At 39.8% G+C, this 26320-nt stretch overlaps 1 protein-coding gene across 6 annotated transcripts in view; it reads right to left on the bottom strand.

The window, feature by feature from the left end:
* epb41l5 (erythrocyte membrane protein band 4.1 like 5) overlaps window positions 1-23702 on the bottom strand; it is a 47003-nt gene extending 23301 nt beyond the window's left edge. For all 6 annotated transcript variants that reach the window (XM_053496248.1, XM_053496249.1, XM_053496252.1 and 3 more), the window contains exons 1-11: window positions 23529-23702; window positions 21435-21638; window positions 12517-12621; window positions 9107-9149; window positions 8435-8513; window positions 8298-8342; window positions 8140-8192; window positions 4411-4531; window positions 3454-3541; window positions 3221-3309; window positions 3047-3116 (exon numbers count right to left, since the gene is read on the bottom strand). In XM_053496248.1, coding sequence (XP_053352223.1) covers window positions 3047-3116; window positions 3221-3309; window positions 3454-3541; window positions 4411-4531; window positions 8140-8192; window positions 8298-8342; window positions 8435-8513; window positions 9107-9149; window positions 12517-12621; window positions 21435-21614 — 873 coding nt within the window. In that variant the 5' untranslated portion in view covers window positions 21615-21638; window positions 23529-23702. The remainder of the gene's footprint in view (window positions 1-3046; window positions 3117-3220; window positions 3310-3453; window positions 3542-4410; window positions 4532-8139; window positions 8193-8297; window positions 8343-8434; window positions 8514-9106; window positions 9150-12516; window positions 12622-21434; window positions 21639-23528) is intronic.
* Between the last annotated feature and the right edge of the window lie 2618 nt (window positions 23703-26320).

The raw sequence follows: 26320 nt of genomic DNA, 5'->3' as shown, positions 1-26320 counted from the left end.
TTCCTCTGGGGACTCTGGTTTCCTCCCACAAACCGAAGACCTCCCACAAAGGGTGTTGGTAGAGCACGACTGGGTGTTTGAGTGTGTAATGTGTTGACACCCTGCCCTGAGTTCCCAGGAATATGCTCCAGGCCTTCTACACAGGAACTTACCTTAAATAATGGATGGATGGACGACAATAACAGATTACCTAAGAACTTTTAATGGAATAAATAAATACACAAGACATTGTAGAATATCTATACTTCTAAAAAATAACCATTGTTGACAAATTTAGAAATAGGAAAGTATGGTCTACTGTTATGGTCTGGCATTTCTTTTGACTTTGGAGGAGTCCAAAACGGCTCACGGAGCTGAGACACAAAAACAACCGTGCTCACCTGAATAATCTACTGCGTAGACGCACTCATAAAAGTGGTCTAGTATCACTGGATGTCATTATTAAGGTGAATTATTGCCTATCGTCATGCCATTAATTGGACATGACCTCTCCCATGACCGCGTTACTGGAAAAACACTGCCATCTTTCTTTATTACGCTTCACCCTATTCGCCTGGCGTTCAATATTTAATTACGTGTTAAGAGAATTTATGCGCGTGGAGGCGTAGAGACCGGCTTGCATTTTCTTTGCTCTTAATGACATACATTAACTGAGCTTAAATCACAATGGGCTGAGTTAAGATAGTGCTGATGTGTGTGGCTGAGTGTCTCTCGGGACCCGTGTGTGTGTGTGTGTGTGTGTGTGTGTGTGTGTGTGTGTGTGTGTGTGTGATGGACAGCTTTTTATGTCCGCAGCTCCGATGCTTTATAGAGTGCTAAGTGCTCCAGATGCCAGACATGCCTGAGGGAGGGCAGTGGTTAATTAACTCCTGCTGGAGATGAGCCAACCTCGGCCAGGCATCGCTCCACCCAGGAGTAGTTGTGAAACGTAATACACACACACACACACAAACCTATAACCTGTATGTTATACTGTACATCATGTTACCAATATACTAAATACACAGAACCATACCACCAAGCATGCGTGCATCTTTGACATAAGCAACCACTATGGCTTTAAGATAACTGGCTTATTTTATCAATCTTTTATTAAAGCTGTTTGCAGATGTTTGTAAAAATTGTATAATTTTTCGTCTTTTAAAAGCTGATTCTCCTCTGTGTGCACGTTGAGCAGCTCAAAACATGTTCTCAACACAGCTTGTGTAAATTTCGACAGTAAAATATTTGAGATATATCTGTTCATCTGTTAGCAAGCTTTTGTATTACCTAATAAAAAAAAGCGGTAAAGTGCTCGGCCTATTATCTGGAGATCGCGAGTTCGATTCCCGGGTGATGCTGTAACCTCTCGCAGCCAGAGGTCTAGAGAGAGCTGATTGGCCGAGCTCTCTCAGAGGGAAGGGATGAGAGGTACTTAAGAGCCACATTAATCACGGCTCTACAGCCAATCAGGGGCGTCTGTGAGCTCACGCAAGCGGAAGGAGCGGATAGCGCTGTCTTCCGAGTGTGTTACTCCGCCCACAATGGGACAACAATGGGTGAGCGAGCAGTTCGAAAAGATGCGGTCAGCTGGCGTCACGTGGTTCGGAGAAAACACGTGATAGTCTTCGGCCCTCCCGACTGAGTGGTCGTAGTAGCCTTAATGTGGGAGCGCCCTAGTGACCGGGAGGAATTGGATACCACTAAAAAAAAAAATTTGGAAGAAAATCTGGGATCCAGATTTGAATTTTGGGGATCCAAATTGAATTGAATTTTGGGAATCCAAATTTTTGGGGATCCAAATTTTGTTTGCAGATATCCAAACGCTTATGTTTATGCTCCACCACGAGTTGTTTCGGTACTAGAGTGTGAATAAGTTTTACTCATCCTCGTAATATTAGCGAGTGCTAACTAGGCATTTGTTAGTAGATTGTGGCTATGCACAGACGAATCAGCTCTTTTTTTTCATATGGCACCATTTCTTTTATCCAGATTGCATGTCATATTATTAAGTTTTCTTTACGGATTTGTGATGGCTTTGTTATTGCATTTTTCATATTCTTTAATCAACGCCAATGATATAACACTACTGGTTCTCACACAATCAAATAAGATCACAAATAAGAAATTTCATCTCGACAATGTAATCCATATGTAATCCACACACTCTAATCCTTACAAAATCTATTGTTTAAATAGGAATAGGAAATAAAAGATTTTTCATGAATACCAAATCCTGTGGGTAAACCCTCATATGACTCATCTATGAATAATTAAATTCAGTTCCAGCTTCATTAATGAGGCCCAAAGTGATGTCCAGAAAAATAAGATCTTTTAATATTTGGACCATTGCTGACCTAAATTACAACAATTATGAATAATGCAGAAACTTGCATAACTTTATGACATATATACTTTATGTATATCTTTAAAGTTTAACTATGAATAAACAACTTGTGGTTGCCATGGAACTCTGAAGCGTGATCCTCCGGTTACTCCAGTGTTCTCCTACAGTCCAAAGACATGCAGATTAGGCTAACTAGGGTTCCCAAATTGCCCATAGAATGAGTGTTTTTATGTGTTTTTACACAAATGTCCTGCGATGGATTTAAACTCCGTCTAGGGTGTACCTTGTGACCCAAGACTTGGAGCCCCCTGCGACAATGTATACGAGATATAGTGTTATAGACGATGAGAGAGTGAGTGTGAGTGAGTGAATGATTTATAGGTCACTGTGTGGCGCGACAAACAAAAAACATTCCTCTGAAACTGCTCAGGTACAGGGACTGGAGTGAAAATGAGAGGCAGAAACTTGGCGAAAATGACAGGCAAAGAATGCCTTCAGGAAACCTGAAGAACTTTTCCTCAAGAATACATTAAAAGTACGAGAAAGTCTGGCTCTTTGAAGAAGAAATGATGGAGTGAAGGCACATTTCTCCTACTGTAAATATGGGCAGCTCTGAAGACATTGTAATCATATCAGGCAGATAAGACGGACAGGAGGATTCTCTATTCTGAGAGGTTGGAAAGTACACGGCGTTCTGTATTTTCAGGTGTCCTGCATTACCTGTTCGTCGTCCTCCACCACCACCAGGGTCAGCTTGCTCTTTTTGAAGTCTAACCGTGTGATCTTGGGCCTGAGCGAGGTGAGAAACATATGCACATGATGCAGAAAATTTGTACACATACTGTATAATGCTTAAAAAAATGGGAAAAAAAGTACTTTCTGCAAACATCTTACCAAAAGAACAGGCCGATCTTGGTTTCGCCCTCAAACACGAGCACTCCAGTGGGAGTCAATCCCAAACTGTACTCATTTCCATCTCTGGCCTGAAGGTGGAACGAACACAACTTACTTGATACATGCAGATTTGGATAAACCACACTTGAAATTGTGCCTATTCATATTTATATTATTACTATTAATTTTATGCACATCCATACTAACATTTCTGCAAAACCTTAAATTCTTACCTTGACCATATGCATGTCAACTCCATACATCTCCAGCCACTTGGCCTTATTCAAGTAGTTTATCTCAGCCTGTGCAGGCATCTGGCCCCTGCAAGATAGCGAGACTCAGCAGAGGAATTTCGTCACAGTTATCTTGTGACCTACAAAAGCTTTCAGCCTGACTGACCCTATGACTCAGTATGAAATTATACTAAATAATGTCCATTTGGAAGAAAGCATCTAACGTGATTTGAGGTCAGACTATCTTAACCTGAACCACACGCATGTGTGGCCTTCTGGAAAAACCCTTTTTTTTGCATCTCAACCAGACGTGCTAGCGTTTAATTTCTACATTGGAACTAAGAAATTGTCTGTTTGCTGAATCTCGACTAAACTAATTTTGGTCAGGACACTTCTATCAAACTGTGGGAGCTCAATGTGTTAATGCTCCGAGTTACTGCTTGGAAGGTCAGCAGTTCAGGCCCCAGCTCCATCAAGTTGCTATTAAGATCAAGGCCCTTAACCCTGTCTGCTCCAGGGGCTCCGTATAATGGCTGACCCAGTGCTCTGACCTCAGGCTTCTAACAAAGTGGGGATATGCAAAAATTAAAAACTTCACTGTAAAACCTGTGCCAAGCCTTTGTGCGTATCGGATGGTCCTCCATTGCGACCTCTTGCCGGGAGCAGCCGAACAACCGACAACAACTCAGTGATCAATTTATGATTGTGTTCTTAGACGAGTTAAAGCTTGCATTGAAAAAAAATGCTGGAAATGAATCCAACACTCCAGCCAGCAGGATCTATTAGGACCCTCTACATCTTGTGCAGATTGCAAACTACTGCATTTGTCATAACTCGCACCCAAATCAGCAGGGTTAAAATTGACCCATATGGAAGATACGGACATAATCCAATGAGATGGATGACATCCGCACGCTCCCTCCTCCTGCCTCCCACGTCCTGTCTTGACGCAGTTACCTGCACTCTTTCCAGGCGTTGTAGATGGCCAACTCCATCTCCTCCGTCTGCTCTGGAACAAAGCGGAACTCCGACACCAGGTCAAGGCCATGCTCTGCAGGGTCGTAGTCGCCCAGCTCAGCTAAGAGAGGTCAAGAGGTCAGGGGTTAATAATGGAGTGCGCAGTGGAAGTGGAGATACTGTTACTACCTGAAAGTTTATTACTATAGCAGCACATCCTGAAATGTTTTATTCCTTTTATACCCACAGTTATTTGCCTTGTGACATGACATGCTGGTTCCTGTTACATAAAATGAATAAAAAGTTATTTAGTCTATTTTTCTTCTCTCTTTTTAAACGTCCCATATTTTACTATTTCTTTAACAGGTTGATACAATTCTCAGAAATCCTCCATACTTTGCTTGTTAATGCTACTGAGCCACATGCACACCATTATAGCGCAATTGTTTACGCATCAAATTTGTGTGACAACTCATTCATTTCAAACAACGGATGCAATTTTTGGAAAAATATATGCTTGAAATTTTGCACTGGAGGATGGCTAGCAGTTAGCCGGCTGTATTTGTTTCGGTCCAGAAGAAGGAAGAAAGCCAGACAGTGCTATAACTGCAATGAAATCCACGTGCTGCCGGTGCTGACTGATGAAATCAGAACCCTCTACACATGTGCAGAGGCAAAAACTCATTAAAATCACATGACCACCTATTAGATTTACATCTATATACACTATATTACACCAAGTATTCACTCCAATTCTTAATCCATAGGGTTTAACATGATGTTGACCCAAGCTTTAAAGCTATAACAGCTCCAACTCTTCTGGGAAGACTTTCCACAAGGTTTAGAAGTGTGTTTATGGGAATTGACCGTCTTTCCAGAAGCGCATTTGTGAGGTCTGTCACCGATATTGGACGAGAAGGCCTGACTCATAGTGTCTGCTCTGATTCATCCCAAAGGTCAGGTTGAGGTGCAGGCCAGTCCACAGCAAACTCGCTCATCCAGGTCTTTATGGACCTTGCTTTGTGCATTGGTGCGCAGTCATGTTAAAACAGGAAGGAGCCCTCCCCAAACTGTTCCCATAAAATTGTCCAAAATGTCTTGGACACATTTTGGTTTTGTCTTTCCTTTTACTGAAAATAAGGAGGCAAGCCCAGTGACTGAAAAACAACCCCACTCCCGTTCCAACATGACTGCGCACCAGTGCACAAAGCAAGGTCCAAAAAGACGTGGATAAGCGGGTGTGGTGTGGAAGAACTTGACTGGACTGCACAGTCCTGACCTCAACCTGATAGAACAACCTGATGAATTAGAGCATGTGAAGGCATGCGAGTGAATATTTTGGCAACATACTGTAGTGTAATCTAGAACCACATGCAGTGACTCAGATAAGAGGGTAAAAAAAACAAAAAAAAATCAGAATCGGGTCACTTTATACTGGTAATGTAAACAGTCAAATAGCAATGAGGTATAAGCTAGGTATACACTCCTAAATTACTATAAATATACTGTATACTGTATGCAGGTACACAGATTTGGAAACAGTCTGGTGTTATGTTTTTTTGCACTGTATGCATTAACAAAATGTAAAAAAAAAACAAAAAAAACAATGAAGTAGCAGCCATTTACATTTTAATGCTGATGTATACGAGCTATTTGCTTCCAAAATGTTCGTACAATAAACAGCAATTTGGACCGCCAGAGTCCAGTGTGTGAACGTGTCAGTGTTCTGGATTAGGGGGCCCTCCTTCCCAAACATTGCTTTCACTAAGAGTTAGAAACGACAGGCACGAGCTAGGAGAGAGCCGAGAGAGAGAGAGAAAACCAGTAATATGGGTATGGACTTTAAGAAAGAAAAAAAAAGATGCAGAAGGAACATTATATTAACATACGCTATGCACGTTTCATCCTGTATTCATAATGCATTATATCTCACATATAAAACTGCTGACTTGCTTAGAGACATTCCTCAGCGGAGACCGGCTGCCCTTGTTCAGCAGTTAATCCGCGGTAATGACACGTCTACCCTGCTGTTCAGCGTTACAGGAACCTACAAATGAGCAATATCTTTTCCATGCGTGGTGTCATTATGCATTTCCCCACCGGATAGCAAGAGCAGAACATGCCAGAAGAGAGGACGGGGAAAGGGGAGGGTCTGATCAGTGTATACGGTGTATTCCGACGCGACTCCTGCACTGCATGGTGAAGAGGATTAAAGAAGCCACGTGCTCTGTTTCTATAAAGATCTTACACTCGGAGGAGCAAAGCCTCTGCACATGAGTGCCAATGATTTATGGATTTAAAAAACAAGCTGATGGGGAAGGTTTTATTCTAAAGAAGTACTTCGATACATATTTTACGATAGTATATAATATTGTATGTGATAGTATTACACTATGACTACATCTAGCCTGAGTAGACTGATCTTTTTAACACAAGTGATACAAACTCACTGGCTAATAAGAAATAACTGCTTATTCTTACATTTCTTTGGGGCAGGGGAGGATTACAAGTATTACAATAAAAGCAGAGAATAAAGGTTTACATTATATAATTAAAAGTATAATAACTAAATCTAAAACTGATAATTTCTTGACTTTTAATTAAATTATTTAAACCTTAAAACATCTTGCAGTAAAAACTAAGACCTTTTTAAACTGGGGGGAAAAAAACCCTCCTGTCACACCGCTGTTGCTATGGGGTGTAGGTGAAATGCTATAGAGCCGTCCATTCATCCGTGTGTGTGTGTGTGTGTGTGTGTGTATCCACCGTCAAGAACCTCGATTTTATTCTATAGGTCACATGTCTAGAGCAATTTTCATTTATTAGCTTTTGTAATTAATCTTCCCATCTGTCCAATTATGGTTCTTTAGTGCGATATCTCAAGACCAAGTGATTAATATAAAGTACAATTTATATAAATCCAACAAATGAACTTTTTAGCATTTTCCAATTCTGGCACAAGACACCAAAAAACTTGCCCAAAAAAAATAAAAATAAAAATAATCACACCTTGTTTAAATTTTATATGGAGAAGATTTGGGGGGGAGTCATGTTAGGTTTGTGTGAAAGTTTTATATGTTCTCTGTTTCGTGTGCAGCCCAGGCCACGCCCCCTCGGCTCATACACACACACTCTGATATTACAGGCATTATTTACACATTATTAGTTTTTGTCTTCCTCCATGTTTAAACTGCATCCCTGGTTATGATAGAAATGTGAAGTTATGCTTGTTTGACAGATTTTGCACATTTTTCCAACCGATATTAGAACATGACAATAATCGATTGATTGGTAATAATTTCCTATCAGCTTAAGCTGCATTTCAACAGTTTTAACAGCACAATCCAGTGTGTACTCACAATACACTCATTTATTTGTGGCAGCCTGCCTCAGTATCAACACTGATATGCAAATATTGGATTCATTAATTTCTATTTTTTTTTTTGTAAGTAAAATGAGTCAAATCTTAAAAATAAAAATAAGAGGTGTTAAAATAAGAACTGTTTGTGCGTGTGTAAAACGTTCATGTTAATTCTTTAACTCAGACTATAGTGTTTTTTGGTATTTACAAATACAATAAAAAAAAATCCAATACTTAAATGGCTTAGAAACATTAATTATAAATCTGTAATTAATATATCTAATTAATACATTGTAAATGCATCTGTTAAACTAACAATAACATTAATATCTCCCGTTCACACGGAATTCATTTGTGTCATGACTTACCCTGTAGAGAGAAGGCTGCCAGCTCCACCGCTGTATCGAAGGGACACTCTAATCTAGGTTCAGGACACGTTTTGTTAGATTCCTATAGAAATATTTTTCCCTCGAACAAACAAGAATTAGTTTTTATGATAATCAAACATTTCAAAGGTTTTGCTTACTTGCTGCTGAGGATGTCCTGCTTCAGCTGTAGGACAAATAGGTACCTGTGAAAGAGTAAGACACGACCATCAGTCAGTCGGGGAGGCCGTCATGGTCTTAAAAGGTGTTAGGAAGGAAAAGTAAAGCTGAAACGCACCGTGTTAACTCCTCACGGAGGTTGTTGGGCTCTGAGGAATAGAACTTAACCCGCATGTGCAGACAATACGGAGGACCGACTGAGGCACAGAAGACAGAACAGGTCAGAAGCATGAAGGAATCTACGAGGGGCGTTCAAACCAAACCGGGACTTATGGTAACATTTCTTGTGAATAAATGCGCAACCCCGATTGATGTTTAAAGAAGACTTTCCAAATTAAAAGGAGTTCCCGGGAGGCCAGAGTTTCAGACGTGAAGCAGAAAGGCAGATCATGGCTCTAAAGTGCTAAAGAGAAAGGTTTTTACCTTGATGGACTGGCGCTAGTGAAACTCGTGTGTTAGTGTAGCAGGGGATTATACAGAGAAATGAAGGTAGTGTGTGCTCTAATACAATCAAAAGTCCCGGTTTGACTTAAACATCCCTCATGGATATGATTTTGCTTTTTTAATTGTTTGCACAAAGTGAAACGTTTTTACAATGATCAGTCCATCCATTTAAATCATTAATGTAGCAGATGAAGAAATGATAAATTCTATATGTTATATCCAACACTAAAAATTAAAAAAGGCATTAATGGAAACATTTAATCTTATCCCTCCAGACACAGCACAGGCACATACCAACGAAATAATTCAAAAGAGATAAGATACAGAAATGGTGCACACAACTTACTTTTGACTTGCTTTTTAATGCTTTTTGTCACATCCAACCAGTGCTGCGAAGAAATAAAGATTTAGACATCAGTAGATCAGGGTCAACAGTCTATGGCTGTAGCTATCGAATGTTTTAGTAATCAAGTAGTCTACCAAAAATTAATCGATTAATCGAGTAATCGGATAAAATCAATATTTGTTGCACGCTGAGCAAATAATTGCAATGTAAAATATAAGAGAAACAAAGATTAATTGGTTTTTGTTTTTTTAAAAAAAAAACTTTTATTTTTTTTAAATGCTTACAGCATTTTATCATTATGTCATTATTCACAATACAAGGAATAGCTTAAAGTTGACTGAGATGAATTAAGTGCATTACAGTGCAATACATTCCTATTTTAGAGCCTGTTCTCAGATGCAAAAACAAACAAACAAACAAAAAAAAGGTTTTTCAAATGACTTTAAGGGTTTAAAAAAATAAGGCACACATTAAAATTAATTTTATTATTTTTTAATAATAAATTTTTATTTTATTGTTTCTTTCCGTTTTTCAGCCCGCAACAGTACGCTCCTTCATATAAACACACAGCTAACTGTTTGCGTCTCTTTTCGATATTTGGGTGACGTAAGCGCTTCTTCTTCGTCTGTACTGGCGGCTTGCATCCGTGTCACGCCAAACAAATAATCGCGCAAAAACATAACGCAAGCTTTTTAAATTCATTAAAAGAAGCTTCAAGGCAGAAGATTTTTTGTAATCGAATTACTCGAGGAATCGTTTCAGCCCTAAAACATTCTTTACATCAGATTAACAAGGTAAACATGTTGCCAGAGGGATGTGTAAAGAAAAAAAAAAAAAAAAAAAATATATATATATATATATATATATATATATATATATTATAAAAAAAACTGAATCAAGATTGTCCTTTAGTACTGGTTTAGAGACGACAAGGCATTACTGAGAAACACGAAGGATTTATTTTTTTTTGCCTGGACACATGAGTAGAATAGCAGGGAACATGAGACGCACAGAGAGAGAGAGAACGAAAGAGAGAGAGAGAGAACTTGTGCTGATGGAAGAATTGAATGTCTCCGTCTCCTCTCCCCCACATTCCTCTCATCGGTCTTCTCTCCCTCCCTCCCTCCCTCCCCCATCCTGATTCCATCTGACACACTGCTTCTGCTCACCAGCTACCAACTCAGACGTTGACGTTAATGAGTCTCTAAATTATAAATTATAAAAGAAGCCTGACATTAGCATATTCTATTACATCACAGTTCTCTGGAATTTGACTCTGATTTGCTCAGAAGGTGTTGATTAGTTCTCTATACAGTACAATAGTCTTCTGGCTGCTGGTAGTTCCACACATGCAATACATTGATATTAAAATTGTAGCAGCTAATTGATAGTGGCACGTATAGAGGCTGTCCAACATAAAAGATACTGACCCGTGACGTGTTCAGATCGCTTACCGCTAATAAAATAAAAATTACAGTTCATGGTGTTATATTTGGGCCCATTCCTAAGACCAAGTTACAGGGTTATAATTCCATATACTGAGAAACACATTGTACGTCGTTTCGTTCCGATTTCCTCCTCCTAGCAAGATTTATTACAGAATATCTGTTTAAGTGAATCACCCTGAATATTTTCCCCTCTCACATACACTCATGTGCACTGCTTAATTGTACCTTCGCTCGCTTAAAAACTGTCTCTCTCGCCTTCACTTTGTGCTTATCATGGTCGCCAGATCATACTGACAAAATCCCCCTATGTAGGGCTGAAAACTGGCTCACTTTCTGATAAAACCAGTTCAAAAACAAGTACTTCCCATCAGTACTGAACACTGAACAGGGCGTAACCTTCAGCACAGGCCACTAAACAACAGTGAATGAAAAACTAGTCCACATCATCCATGCATTAAAAAGTTAAATAAATAAATAAGTTCTTTAATTAAATCCTGTGTCATCTTGCACCATAATTTAAGAGGCGAGTATTAAAGGTGGAAGAAAAAAACAATTCAGTGATGCATTGTGATTCTTTTGTTTGGGAATTCATGTACCAAATACAAAATGAATTTTATTTTAATGAATTTTGAAGTTATATACACTACCGCTCAATAGTTTGGGATCACTTTGAAATTTTACTGCTTTCCAAAGAGAAATTAAATTAGTCTGAATAGGAAAAAACATGCTGAGTTAGAAATAATGATTTTGATTGAAATTGATGAATGTGTTCTTCAAACTTCATAAATAAATAAATAAATAAATAAATAAATGTATTTATTATTTAAAAAAACAAAAACACATTTTGCAGCAATTCCAGCCTACCAGACATTCTAGCTGCCCATTTCTCAAGACAATCTGATGAGATTTCACCCCGTGCTTCCTAGTGCGCCTCCCACAAGATGGATTGGCTTGATGGAGTCTTCCTTCGTACCGTACGGTCAAAAGCTGCTCCCATGACAGCTCAATAAGGTTCCGATCCGGAGACTGGGCTGGCCGCTCCGATTACAGTCAGAATTTCGCTTTAAACTTTGTTTGTGAAATGGATAAAATTGTTTGTGAACGGCATGAAAATGTGTTCTTCTTTGAAAAACTTAAAGATTTACACCTGATCCCAAACTTTTGAGTGGTAGTGTATACGTTCGCATTCTAGGTGGTAAAATGTCACTGGGGCTGGTGTGCTCTAAACCATTCGCACATTGCCAGGCAGCACAGCATCCTGTGTAGTAGAAGTGATTTATTTATAATTTAAACAAAATCTAAAAAAAAACATTATCACATGGGGAAATTTTTAGAATCATGATACTTATCGAATCGGCACATAACGTAGGTATTGTATCGGGTGGCCTCTGGTGATTCCCATCCCAATCCTAGTGAGGATTGGAGTATCTTATTTTAAGATTTCGTTTACACATTTGACGTCTTAAATGATTTTTATTTAAGACAACGGACGAGAGTTCCATGCTTTAAGGTTAATGCAAAAAGTATAAATTTAATGTATGACCAAAAATCTGATCCGAACTGTGGGTTTCGTGAACAGGTAGTAAACAAAGAATCAGTGCTTTGTAACAGATTTACAGCATTGTGGTTTCTCAGTAACACAACAATGCAATGTTGTACAATTTATTTTTATTCCAGCTTGATTTTTTAGATGTTCAACAATATTAAACTTCAACAGATTTGTCATTATTTAATGACCATAAAGGAATTAATTAACATGCAATCCTGGGCAATTTCTTGAGGTATAGGGGAAATCAAACTCCATTATCATCATGTCTGTCATAGAAAACCATCAACTTCAATCCACCATGTTGTTTCCTTTCCTATATTAGCACACCCCTTCATGCTTTATTCTACCATAACCAACACTAGAACCCACACCATCATGCTCATTCAGTCAGATATTACAGATGCGGCTCTTACCGGCACTTGTGCGGAGTCCATGAAGCGCAGGCCGAAGTAATCCTTCTCAATGATATCCAGGTGATACATGATCTGGTCAAACAGCTCCTCACCTTTGGCTTTTTTCTGTGGAGACATGAAGCAGCTTCAGAACTTTGAAGCCTAAGGCCTCGTTTCTGACATTCATCACGGACATAAGGAGAGCCAAAACCTTCAAACAGTTTATAATGAAAATGATACATACACACACACACAACTGTGAGGAAGCACTAAAAGGTAATGTTTCTGAAAGCTGTTACATGCTTCTATTTCGAAAGTGTTTCAGCAGTAATATATCAGACGGCTTTCAGAAACACTACTTAAGAGCAAATCCTCAACTATTCCACTTATACAAAAAAAATATATTTTGGATCAAGCTGGGCTTGGAGAAGAGCTGTACCAGCCACTCCCTCCAGCTGTTGCTTGAGCACACACCACAATCATCACGAGACCTACAGAGAAACTCAACGACTTCAGTGCACATACAAACGCACAGAGTTAGCGGTGCCTACATGTAACATTGAGCTAAAAAAGCAATTATCTGTACAATTTAGATTTGAAAGCTCAACAGCAGGTCTTTAGCAACATTCAGAAAAGCCCTCTGGTTACAAATAGAGACAATGACCTGCCGAACTAGCATGCCTAAGTCACAGTCTAGACCACGGCTGGGCCAAAACCCAAGGCCTTGAGCATTGACTTCAATCTAAAATGAAAGGAAGGAATCCTGTTTTTCAGTTAAATCAATCTCGACAGAAAATAACAAAAATTTGACGTTTTCTGCCCACTGTGCACCAGGTGTCTTAATACAACAGTTAGTTCTACCCGAGCAATGTGATTGGACTAGAGAGACATTTCATGAATGGTGATAATAGACCGTAACAGCACTGGGACGTTAAACTACATGGATCACTCCACAGTACTTGAAAGAGGGGAGATCAGCTGCCTGCCAAAATCCACATTCAAAATCAGTCATGCAAGCAATTTTGGCAAGAACACGTCTGATAAAGTTGTGTCCCCCTAAACAATACTAAGTCGCTCTGATTGTCTCTGAACTGTTTTGTTTTTTTCGTTTACGGCTACAAACCTAACTAGCTGCTAATACAAGGCACAAACCCCTATCTAACCCCTAACAAAGGGCACTACTTGTTGTGAGGATCGAGGGATTCTAACCTGCACCGTAGACAGCGCATGAGCATTCAAATTAACGCTATTTGGAGGTAGCAGAGCTGAAGATGTTGAGGTTCTCTTTGGGGGGTGACAAGGATGGATAGAATCAAGAATGAGTCCATCAGAAGGACAACCCATGTTAGATGTTTTGGAGATAAAGTCAGAGAGGGCAGACTGAGGTGGTTTGGACATGTTCAGAGGGGAGATTGGGAGCATAGTGGTAAAAGGATGCTGAGGTTGGAACTGCCAGGCAGGAGGTCTGGAGAAAGACCAAAGAGGAGATTTATGGATGTAGGATGTAGGGTATGAAGTTAGTTGGTGTGAAAGAGGGAGGTGCAGAGGATAAGGTTAGATGGTTCGATGTGGCGATGCCTGAAAAGGAACAGCCGAAAAACAAAGAAGAAGGGAGTCAGAAGTTAGCTGATATCATAAAGCGGAAATATATAGTAAATCTCCTAGGTTTTATTAAACCTGTCCACCACTGGTAAGGATGTAAAACTATATTTATGCCTGTTAATTACACTGAGATTAAACCATCGGTGGCTAACTGTCGCGGTTAGTCATTTCGGCCAGTTGCAGTTGAAGGATATCTCCTTGGCGAAGAAAAATAACTGGTGAAGTAAACACACAAATCATAATTCGTTAATGGATTGTCAGATGGATGGTCAGATTTGCTGCGGTTTTCTGTAAGGAGTCTCCAGTGTCAGTGCTTTATAGAAGTAATAAGTAAAACCTTCCTGTTCATTTTTTCCATGGCATTAAAATACTGTAATGGATGGAAGCTACTGCAGTATCTTGATTACATGAAGTCTGTTTTTTTTTATAACTTCAAGATAAAAAATTTTTTTGAGGACATTCCACATTCCTGCTTTTCAAAACTGTAACACTTCATCTTTAGGTTGTAATGCGGTTGTATAAAGTAAGGTAATGAGTTTGGGTGCTGCTTGTGAGGCTGGGGGTCTGTGGCTTGGTGCTGGTCCTGAGTCGACGGTGCAGGACGCTCGTCCAGGCCCCAGAGAGTTGGCATCGTGTATAAAGCATCTCGGCGTGCCTGCGGGAATTCACACAAAGGCTCCATTGTGCGCTCCGGCGAGCCGCGGACTCCTAGTTCACATTGTTCTGCTGGGGGCTTTCTAGCGATCCGGCTTCCGAGGCGCAGCTACATTCCTCAGCTGCTTCCTGCGTGCAGGTCATCAGGAGGATAGAGACGGAAGAAATACGGCTCTCACTGCCATGTCCTATGAATGCTGGAGCCTCGATTGCGATCGGACTCCTGTTCTGATGAAGGATGAGACATCAAATTACTGACTCATGGGTGTGCTGTGGAGCCAACCACATACTGGGTGCGGGGTAATGATGTGGCATTTAAGGGTACTTTAGTTGTAACCCGTGGAAACCCTTTGAGAACGGCACCTTTAAGATACACACGGAAGACAGTAAATGTTTGTGCAGCTGGGGATATTTACAGGCCGGCTTTTATTTCTTTTCTGCACGTCTCTAGGCTGAAGAAGGGCTCGACATTTCAACAAATGGCAGAGTGATGGGATCTATAAAGCTCGCGCTGGCAAGTTCAACTTATGAGCTCTCGGTCTGTGAATTGCTGACTCAATTCATTCGATCTGATTTAAGTGCAACCCGCATGTCAAGCTGAAATGGACCCTGTAACTCTTTAACCAAGCTGGTAAATAAACGCCATGCTCTGGAATAATCTTTGGAAAAAACATGGGTTTAGAAAACACGTAGAAAAAGGTTTTCGAAATGCTTTCACGAACTACATGTTCAGGACAAGAAAAAGGTCTTTGTTTCAGAAAGGTCAAACTACTGGCATTGGAATTGGGCTAAAAAATATGTCCAACATTACTAAAACCTGAAAGGATAGTGATCAATGATCATGATATGAAATCACTTAAATAATCACAGCAAAAATCAGAACCATGTTTAAAGAGCATTTCTACATGCACAGTGCAACAAGAACTCTCAGGATTGGGACTAAACAGCTGCATGGCTATAAGAAAACAACTGGTTAGTGAGACTGATCAGGACAAAAAGGTTTCATTTTTCTTGATAATTTTCTCATAAGTCCGTATTAAAGGGTGCATCAGGGTAATAAGGAAAGAAAAAGCAATGCACCCATCATGCATAGTGACCAGTGTTAAGATCTGAGGTTGCTTCAGTACTGTAGGTCAGGTCTAGGCTCATTAACGTCATGTGGTAATAAAATGAAGTCAGCTGACAACCTGAAAGTACTGAATGACCAGGTTATCACATCTATGGAGTTTTTCTTCCCATATTTCAGGACTCGCATTGTGACAGAGGGGTTCTGGGAGCATAAGGGAATCATTTTCACATATGAACTGAACACCACATTGTGCGCTGCAATCAAAACATCACTGTCCAACATCACTGAGCCAGCCCTGTCCGAGTTATTCATCATATTCACTTGCATTTATGCGCTGATGTGACTAAATTAAGCACCGGCAAATGCTCTGCGTTCTGGTTTTACAGTTATTGTCAAGAGGAACGCATCATCAAGCTGTTTAACTTTCATCGTGATCACTGGAGCATTCAGTACATACAGCCTAAGGATGAGTATCTTCTCTGTTATAGATTAAAGGGAATCTCAAACAGGAGACTTACAAGATTTCTGCTTTGAGTACAAAATAAAGGAAAACAGATTTAAATATCTGAAACAAGAGGTAGTAAAAAAACAAGTAGTAGTACAAATTTACAAAAAGACAATGAAAGTGTCTCCACCACATATTCCTGGACTTAAATCAAATTCTTTCAAATAAATATCCTAACCATTAAAAGTGCAAAGACAACGTTTTTATCCATATTTTATAACTTTTACTGATTACAGCTAGTCATCATACAACACCGCATCCAAATAAATAGCTTACAAAACAATAATTTTTCTGGTTCAGGGCAGGTGAATGGACTTTAATACAGACGTCCAAGTTAAACTTCCAAACATCGAGAAGTGGGGTGTAAAAAAAAAAAAGAGAAGATGATGATGCAAGATGGTGGTGATTGATCAACTCCTAGTTTAACATACCTTTAACTGTTATAAATGGTGGAAAAAAAAAAAAAAAATCCACCATCACCTTGTAAACCCAACTTACTTACACATGAGACTACAAAGCAATAAAGGCGAGAAACTTTACCGCCCCAGATTATATCACGCTAAAAACACTAAATATGCCCAAGTGTGATTCATACTAAAAGACGCTAACAAATCAGCTGCCTAACAAAACAAGCTGTCTAGACAAATGGCTGTCTTAACAGACCAGAGGCTCCATGTCCGTTTAAACAGTAACTCCTTTAGATTCCTATCTTCACGCTGGAACTCACCCCCCCACGCACACTTCTTTAGCTGTTAATAGTTTCCAATGCCACAGCTCTACAGTACTTAACCTAGAACTCCCGTCGCAGCATTACTCAATTCAGTTCATTTTATTCGTATAGCGCTTTTAACAACTGATATTGTCGCAAAGCAGCTTTACACACTCAAAAGAATTATATACGTTCATCATCTACAGCACGGCTAGTCGGGGTCACTCACATTCAGACCTACTGAAGGTGTATCGAGTAAAAAGTCTCACTTCAGAAAGATCTGGATGTTTATGGAGTCATCAGCCAGTCAATCGTGTTGCAGCATTCCAGCGCATAAAGTTATGTAGATACAGGAGTTAATATTCACACATCCTACATCAAAATGGCGAAATGTGTCTGTGAGCTGCTGATATCCAACAGGTTGCTTTGAGTGTTTCAGAAACTGCTGATTGTCTGGAACTTTTGTGCTGGAGAGAAATTATGACAGAATGACCCGAGTGGTTGGAGCCAACAGGACAGCTATGGTTGTTCCAGTAATCACCCTTCGCAACCGTAGTGAGAATGATAATTCTGATATTGATAATCAAGGACGCACATACATTTGCCTCTTGGTTCAAGGTTTATTAAAAGAGTTCAAGCGACACAATCCAGCATTTCCCATACACATACCGCCATACTAATTTTATCATTTAAAATGGATAATTAAGTTTAATTAACATATAAACATTTGGCAGATGAACTTATCCAGAGCGACTTACATTTTATCTAATTTTTTACATCTGAGCAATTGCGTGTTAAGGGCCTGGCTCTGGGGTTTAAACCTGGGAGCTTCCAAACCATATTCCAATGCCTTAACCACTAAGCTACACCTGTTCAATTGCACGACCAGCATTGATTCTCGCAGCTGTTGTTTTACAGCACACGTGAATAGCCCCGCCCCTTCGTGTGCACGCATCAGCTGTGCACGTGAAACGCTCGCGAATTTGCAACGGTTTGAGAGGCCGAACGATCAGTTTACAGGAAGTGTTCTTACAACAAAAGCGGTCAGTTTTGTGCCTAAGCTCTCGGTGAAAATAAAAATGGATTGTGAGCAGGCGACTGTTCACAAAAGGAATCGTAGAGACCAGTCTCTTTAAATACGTTATTAACGCGCATGCAAGGAGCCTGGCTGGTCAGGATAGCTAAACTAACGTTAGATTACATTAGGGGTCTCGAGGTTACAACTACATGCGAAACAAACCCGTTGGCTGATACATTTTCAATTGATTAAGTTCTTAAAAATTAACCGACTAAGATAAGTTTAAGATCAGAAAAAAAAAAGAGAAAAAAAAATAATTACCTGATCTGAGGATTTTGACTGTGAAAGGTCTCAGGTTTAAAATTTGGAATCAACAACATAAAATCCAAAATCCAGCACTTCAGGCTGGTGGTGGTTGTTAAATGCTGTAAGGAAATATTTTATTTTTGGTGCCTATTGTTGATTACCAAGCACATCCTTTTATAACATGATAATGTGCCGTAAGTCATCTTAGACTGGTTCATTCATTAATTTATTAATTTTTTAATACCCTGGGGGTGCGACGCGACAGTGTTAACCACTAAGCAACCATGCCGGTCCTAATATCCTTTAATGTCCTTCATAGTCACCAGAACTGAATCCAACAGAGCACCTTTACAATGTGAAAGAACAGCAGCTTCACAGCATGCATGTTACGCAATCATGTCAACATGATTCTCTAAAGAATGTCTCCAAGATCTTGTGGAATCCAGGGCAACAACAATTGAAGCTTAGACCAAAGAAGGCCCCACCCAGTTTTAGTACAGTGTTCATAATACACTTGCTAATAAGTGAGCATGTGCATTAGGAGGCTGAAGGAGAGGTCAGTAAGCGCTGGGTACACAGTAAGCGGAGCGGTCACTTGGCTGGGTATTTCAGTCGGATTGAGGAATTATGTTTAGTAAACTGCAACTGTTCAAGTCATAGCTCAGTGATTATAACTACAGTAGGAAACAGAGCTGCTTCGGACATTTGACCCTTAAATACAAACCAAAACCTACACATTTTTAAGCATAATTATATGCTAGCTGCAGTGCAGAGTAACGCTGTGAATGATGGGTAGACTGTTGATTCGATGCGATTTTTTGCCCACTGCCATGTTCAATTCAATGAAATGTGAAAAAGCTGCACTTTAAGTATTGAAAATAATTAAAAGTATCCAATAAGCACTAAAACACTGTCGAAGGTGTGTAGTTGATCGTTTAATGCTGTCTGTCATACAAAGCAATGATCTTTCCCTGCTAACACACACCATTGCAGTAGGTGGTGGTACAGTATTACACTCTACCACAATCCATTACCGCAAAAACAAGAATTGATACATTTGCCAAACAAGTGTGTTTGCAGAAAATGGGCACAGTTTAAGTTTTCTGCAAAATCAGTGGTATTTATTTAAGGGATATTTCAATCAAAAATCTGTGAAATCTATTGTACTACGGTCGTACACAATAGGAATCCTGTGGACACCATTGGCCTCTACAGTCTCTAGTTACACAGTTTGCGAGTGTTCCACAAAACGAGCAAAGATTTTTTTATAAATTGTGACTTGAAATACGGTCTTGGTTTACGAGCACCCAGTATCATGTATTACGCATGCGCTTCTTGTTTGGAGTCCGAGCGTCACGTGATCACAACTGAGACAGTGTTTTTTTTCTTCTCATGCACTGTGGAATCATCTCCTCTACTGGGTCTTAGTGTGCGTGTCTCACTTGTATCAACATTCGTGCACGCATTTTCTCCCTCAGTCTGTCGTTATGTGTGTGCACGTGCATAATTTGACAGTGTGCCAGTTCACACATACACACTCACTCTCTCGCCTTTAGTGTGTGTGTGTGTGTGTGTGTTTGTAAACCGGCACGGTGTCAAATTATGCGTGCTCTTACACATAACAGGCCCAAACACACACGCACACACACGGCACCTGCGCGAATAAATGGAAATACTTATCGGTCAGGATTTATTTTTATTTATTAGTGCAGGTTAATTTGTTTTATTTTTACTTTATATTTTGTATTAATTATTTTTATGTATTTATTTTTTGAAGCTGTGGAACTAATAATTTAAGTTTCTATTATTTCTTATGGGAAAATTTAATTTGGTTTATGAGTGTTTTGCATTACAAGCCCGCTTCCTGAACAAAATATGCTTGTAATCTAAGGTTCTACTGTACCTAAAAACTCCATGACATTTACCCTATGCTGATACTACTAATAATAATGATGATATAAACTAACGCGTGATAATTATATACTGCTGTCGAGTGTACAAAAAGCACAGGCGATTTTTTTTTATTTATTATTGCTTATAATCTATTTATGTTAGTAGAAATGGAGGGGAACGTTTCACTGATGTATTGCGATTCTTTTTTGGGGCAATTCATGTATTTTTTGTCACTGACTCTAAAATGTATTGTTTTAAAACATGTAAATGTTTGCGTTGAAAAAGGTATATCAAATTTATAAAATCGTGTTTCCTACAGAATCGCAGTAAAAATCCGGCACCTGTGATATCGTATCTCCTGTTAAGGAATCCTGTGGGATTTTTTTTACAGCCTTTCTGATTACATAAATAAATCTTTTTTGGCGATTAATTGTGCAGCACTGATTTTATGTAACACAGCAGCAGGATTTTGATTGATGAGTAACAACATTACAAACTGTAACAACATTAGGAAAATGCAAACATAATGAATACTAAAGTAAGAACGGATTCCTTTAAAATGCTGAAGCTGGACATCATGAAAAATATTTTTACGACAGCGATTTAAACCATGAACACAATACACAGCCTCTGTCAGAAACATACTGAATGTATTAGACAGCTTTATCATGAGTTAAAAACAAGTTGTCAAAAACTTTCTTGCTCCAGGCACATGATAAAGGGAGAACAAAAACAACTTCACACATTTACTACACTACCCACAAGATGATTTAAACACTACTCTTGTAGCCAAAAGTGTACTAAAAGGAAACGTTCCTGACTTGTGAGGTTGCCTGAAGCAGCCGTTGGCCGATAATGAGTTGGGGAAAACATTTCTGATGAGGTAAAGGTTTAACAAGTGACAGTTCTGAGTCAGAGAGAACTGCATGAGCCAGATATACCTGCTGCAATCCAAAACTAAAACTTTACTCACTTAACAATCCTCAGACTTGGGCTACAGGTTACTTTCCTAAATAAGCCTTTAAAACGCAGACAAACCCAGAGTTTAATCTGGGATCCTTACTTTATCACTCGTCAGTATTCCCCCACAGCCCAAATCCCAAAAACCTCCCCCCCTGAGGCTTAATGGCGATTCGTCAGCTCAACCAAACTGCGCTGGATTCCAAATATAAAAGGTCCTTACCGGCAAGTCGACGCTGACGTCCGTGCCATCCAGCAGCGACACCCGGCAAGTGATGATGGACGTGGCATCTCCGGCTGCAGGGATATGCGTTTGTGCACGCTGGGCTTCCCGGAGCCGAGCTTTCTCAGCGTGCTTACGACCAGAGCGCCGGCCCAAGGTCCGTCGCAGGAAACTCAGCATGACTGCGCTTTAATGTGGCCCAACCTGAGAAAAGTGATAAGAGAAGAATGTGAATTTCCCCACATCCATACACAAATGACCTATACTGACCTGGAGAAATGGTTACTTCTACTTCTGATCAATTATTTCAGACAAATCTATTTAAATCAATCATTTGTAATGTAGCAACACAAGGGGTCATTTTGTATTTAGACAATGTAGCAAAACCAGACGAGGAACAGAACGCAAATCACCCATTAATCGTAGATAAACAACAGTACTACACCAGGACAGTTTAAAAAAAAATTTTTTTTCAAAAAACAGTTAAAAACTAAATTACACTAATACAATTTTATTACGGCGCCCAAACACTGCCGAGCATTGGCCCACTCACCGAACATTGTTTCTCAACATCCAATATCTGCTCTTTGTTTCACTAAGTATTATTTCCCACTGTCTAATCACTAATGAGCATTGCTTCTAATTGTCCAATGACGTATCATTGTTTGCTAATGTCCAATCACGGATGAGTATTTTTTCCCAACGTCCAATCACTAATGAGCATTGCTTCTAATTGTCCAATGACGTATCATTGTTTGCTAATGTCCAATCCAGGATGAGTATTATTTCCCACCGTCCAATCAAGGATGAGTATTATTTCCCACCGTCCAATCACTAATGAGCATTGCTTCTAATTGTCCAATGACGTATCGTTGTTTGCTAATGTCCAATCCAGGATGAGTATACTTTCCCAACGTCCAATCACTAATGAGCATTGCTTCTAACTGTCCAATGACGTATCGTTGCTTGCTAATGTCCAATCCAGGATGAGTATTATTTCCCACCGTCCAATCAAGGATGAGTATTATTTCCCACCGTCCAATCACTAATGAGCATTGCTGCTAATTGTCCAATGACATATCGTTGTCTGCTAACCTCCAATCATGGATGAGTATTCTTTCCCAACGTCCAATCACTGATGAGCACCTTTTCCCGATGTCTAATCACTGACGAGCATTGCTTCTAAATGTCTAATCACTGAGTATTCTTTCTCAACCTCAAATCACTGATCATTGTTCATTCTTTGTCCAATCACGGATGAGTATTATTTCCCACCGTCCAATCACTAGTGAGTATAGCTTCTAATTGCCCAATGATGTATCCTTGTCTGCTAAAGTCCAATTCAGGATGAGTATTCCTTCCCAATGTCCAATCACTGATGCGCATTACGTCCTAATGTCCAATGTGTGGACCAGAACCCAGGACGTCAGGGTGTGAGTTCTGTCCCACCTGCGGCTCTGGGCTTTAATCCAAATCATACAGTCAGTAATAAACAACTGAACCTGCCATGATTCACACACACACAAACACTCATCCATGTTTCACAAATAATCATCTCACACACACACACACACACACACACACACCTGATTTACTGTTATTGACTAAACTATAAGAACAAATAATAATCAAGCGAGTAATATTTCACAAACACCGCATTTCTGCGCATTAAGTGAATCAGTGAGCGATAATATAAAGGTTAAAACAACACTTGACACGATTCCACGTTTTCAACAACAAAAAAACACCATATTTGTTCATAATAAATTTTATTTATTTATTTTTTTAAGTGCGTCTTTACACTTCACGGTCCTAGCGGCTTCCAGAGCCGACCTGCACGAATACAAAGCGCGTTATTCCTTTCCCAACCGTTCTCCGACAGACCCGCCTCCCGCACTGCGATTGGCTACTTAATCCCAAACAGAGCGTTCCGACCAATCACAGTTCAGATACTCAGACCCTCCTAACCAATCGCAGCAGAGAAGGCGGGATCTTCCCGGATTACGAGTGGGGGGAAAAATATCGCCATAGCAGCGCATAGTGATTCCACTTGTTGATCCAGCGATGCGGAGACAAAGCGGTAAGGGTACTCACAGCGGCGGCGGCGGCGTGTCTCAGTCCCGGAGAAAAACACGCTCCTCTCACAGCACCGCGCTGCAGCCCGCCATCCCTGCACACAGCCTCGCACTTACACAGCGGAGAGCTACAGCGCTACAGAGCTTCTCCAAACTTCCACCTGATCTCCCCTGGTCCCAAAGATCTACCACTGAGTTTTTCCTCCCAGTCAGGAAATGACGTCATATAAATCCTAACGAGTGGATCTGCATTTAAAGGGCCCGCGTTGGGTCGGAAATAAGGAAGAGGGATTCTTCTTGTCGATATTTTCTTCTTCTTTATATTATTAATAGATATTATATGTATTCACAAAACAGTGATTAAAAAAATGATTTATCTTATTTTGTCATAAATTAATGCAAACTTTTGCACTTACCTGTGGGTATATAATTCAACTTGTTGCACAACCCAATAACCTCCAACTTGAAAACTACATTTGAGGTCTGAGGGCAAGGAATTCTATTGATTGTATTTCACTCTACTAGCTCAAGTAGAAGGTTAAATGCTGAGCTACAATTCCTCCATCCCATCAATCCATTCCCATCACATCCCATCCAATCAAATGGCACCAAACCCCATCCCACTCGACTCTATCCCATTCCAATCCAGCCACATCCCACTCCCAGAACCCATCCCATCCCACCCCATCTTACCCCTCCCTATTTCATGCCACTCAGCCTCATCCCATCCTACTATGCCTTGCCCTGTCCCATCTCAATGTGCCCCATACCATCCTACGCCTCCCTGTTCAATCACATGCCTTTTCATCTCATCCCATCCCACTCATCCCACCATGCCCTGCCTCATCCCTTCTCACCCCATCCGATGGCATTTCATCCCACTCATCTTACAATTGCCAATACAAATAAACTTTTATTTTGTGTTAGTGTAGGATTGACATCTTGCTATGACTAAGTCATTTTCATGGTAAAAACACTATTAGAGCTGTTTAATTATTTAGTGTCATTTGATTTGAAGCTGTTAGGATTCCATGTTAATTCCTGGTTTAAATAGCAAACCTTTGTAAACTATTACACTATTAACCAATAATCACATTAAATATTATTATACACTTAATAAGAACACTGTTAGAACACTTTATAATTCCACTTATAATATTAGCCGCAAATCCATATTTAGTTTTTTTGCATTTTTAGACACATATTGTTAATACACGTGATTGAAATGCATCATTTTGACAGGTAGTGGATTTTGCAGCAGCACCACCCACTGGTCATTCTGAAAGGTCTCTGATTACGTGGATGAAACCACCCAGTTTATAAATCAGCTTCTTTTGGAACAGTGTGAAGAGGTCATTTACTACATCCTGACTCACAGCATTGAGTAACAAGTGTTGTGCGCCAGATAAGTCCTAAGTACTGAATGTCATCTGTGACTAATTGACCAAGAGGGAGCAACAATGGCAGTATTTATGTGCGAGTAGAAAGAAGAATTTAAGCTTGATAAAGCATTTCAGTGAGCAGGAACAGAGCTTAAACTCAATTATTAAAAAGCAGAAAAAGCAAAGACGTGTGGATTTGTCTCTTTTTTAAATATTGGGATCATTTTGTAAAAGGGAATTCTGTAAGGGTAATTTCTGATAGGATTGGGTCCAGCTGTAATGGACCCCCTATTTTTTAAGGGAAATTCAAGGTTGAGTCAACTAATATTCTCACTCTGGTTATATTAAAACTTCTGTTGGCTGGACCTTCCCATCAGCGCTTCTTGTTCAAGGCTGCTGTCTCCTCAGTCACTGCTGTGCAGGTGTTACAATAGCTCATTTGTAACTCTGGTGCAAAGAAAAATAAACTCCCCAATTGTGATTTGCACAAAAAGAGATCAGCGCGCAGTGTTCAGGTAGAGCGTAAACAGAAGCGTTTGGATAGCTAAAAACAATTTGGACTGACACTCTAAGGAAGATGAAAGTTTCCTAGAGAGAATCGTTACTGGTGACGGGACACAAATTAATAAGTACAAGACTGAGAGTAAAAGGCAGAGTATGGAACGGAAACTATCAATCGAAGATCAAGGAAAAAGTCAACAAGCAGCTGGAAGATTGATGCCTAAACATTTGTAGGATTCTCAAGAGCCAGTATTGGAACATCATCAGGAAAAAAAGGTTCAATAATCCATGCTTATTGAAGAGCTGAAGCCTTAACTTCAGATTAAATGCTATCTGACTGCTATCCAGGGACGTCGATTCCCAGCCCAGATAAAATGGGAGGGTTGCTTCAGAAAGGGCATCTGGCGTAAAACCTGTGCCAAGTTGTAGTGCGGACTGGATATTCCGCTGTGGCGACCCCTTGCCGGGAGCAGCTGAAAGACCAACACCAACTGCTATCCAAGGACGTTGTGATCTTGTATGATGATGCACATCTGCACACTTCTGCTCACACTGTCGACACTGGAAAAACTTTTGTTTTTTAAACATTTTGAGGTGTTAAAGCATCCTCCCTATAATCCTGATCTCATTTCATCTGGCTTTCTCCTGTTTGGTCCCCTGAAAGCAGCCCTACGAGGACCAAAATTCACTTTTGATGAAGAAATGAAAACAGCGGTGCATTCTTGTCTCACAGCTCAGCCTAAAACATTTTATAGGGGAATACAAAATCTTAACAGATGGACAAAGTGTAATCAAAAGCAAGATTATCTTGAAAAATGATGTATTTAGCTTTTTTTTTTAAGTGAATTAAATATTACAGCCATAGTGAGGATAATTTTTGACTCACCTTGTAGGAAATGCTTAAAACCAATAGATGCTTATTAAGTTA

This window comes from Clarias gariepinus, chromosome 5 (genome assembly GCF_024256425.1).
Source record: "Clarias gariepinus isolate MV-2021 ecotype Netherlands chromosome 5, CGAR_prim_01v2, whole genome shotgun sequence".
Lineage (NCBI taxonomy): Eukaryota > Metazoa > Chordata > Actinopteri > Siluriformes > Clariidae > Clarias > Clarias gariepinus.
Note: the sequence above shows the minus strand (reverse complement) of the source record. Positions and strands in the feature narration are given on the sequence as shown.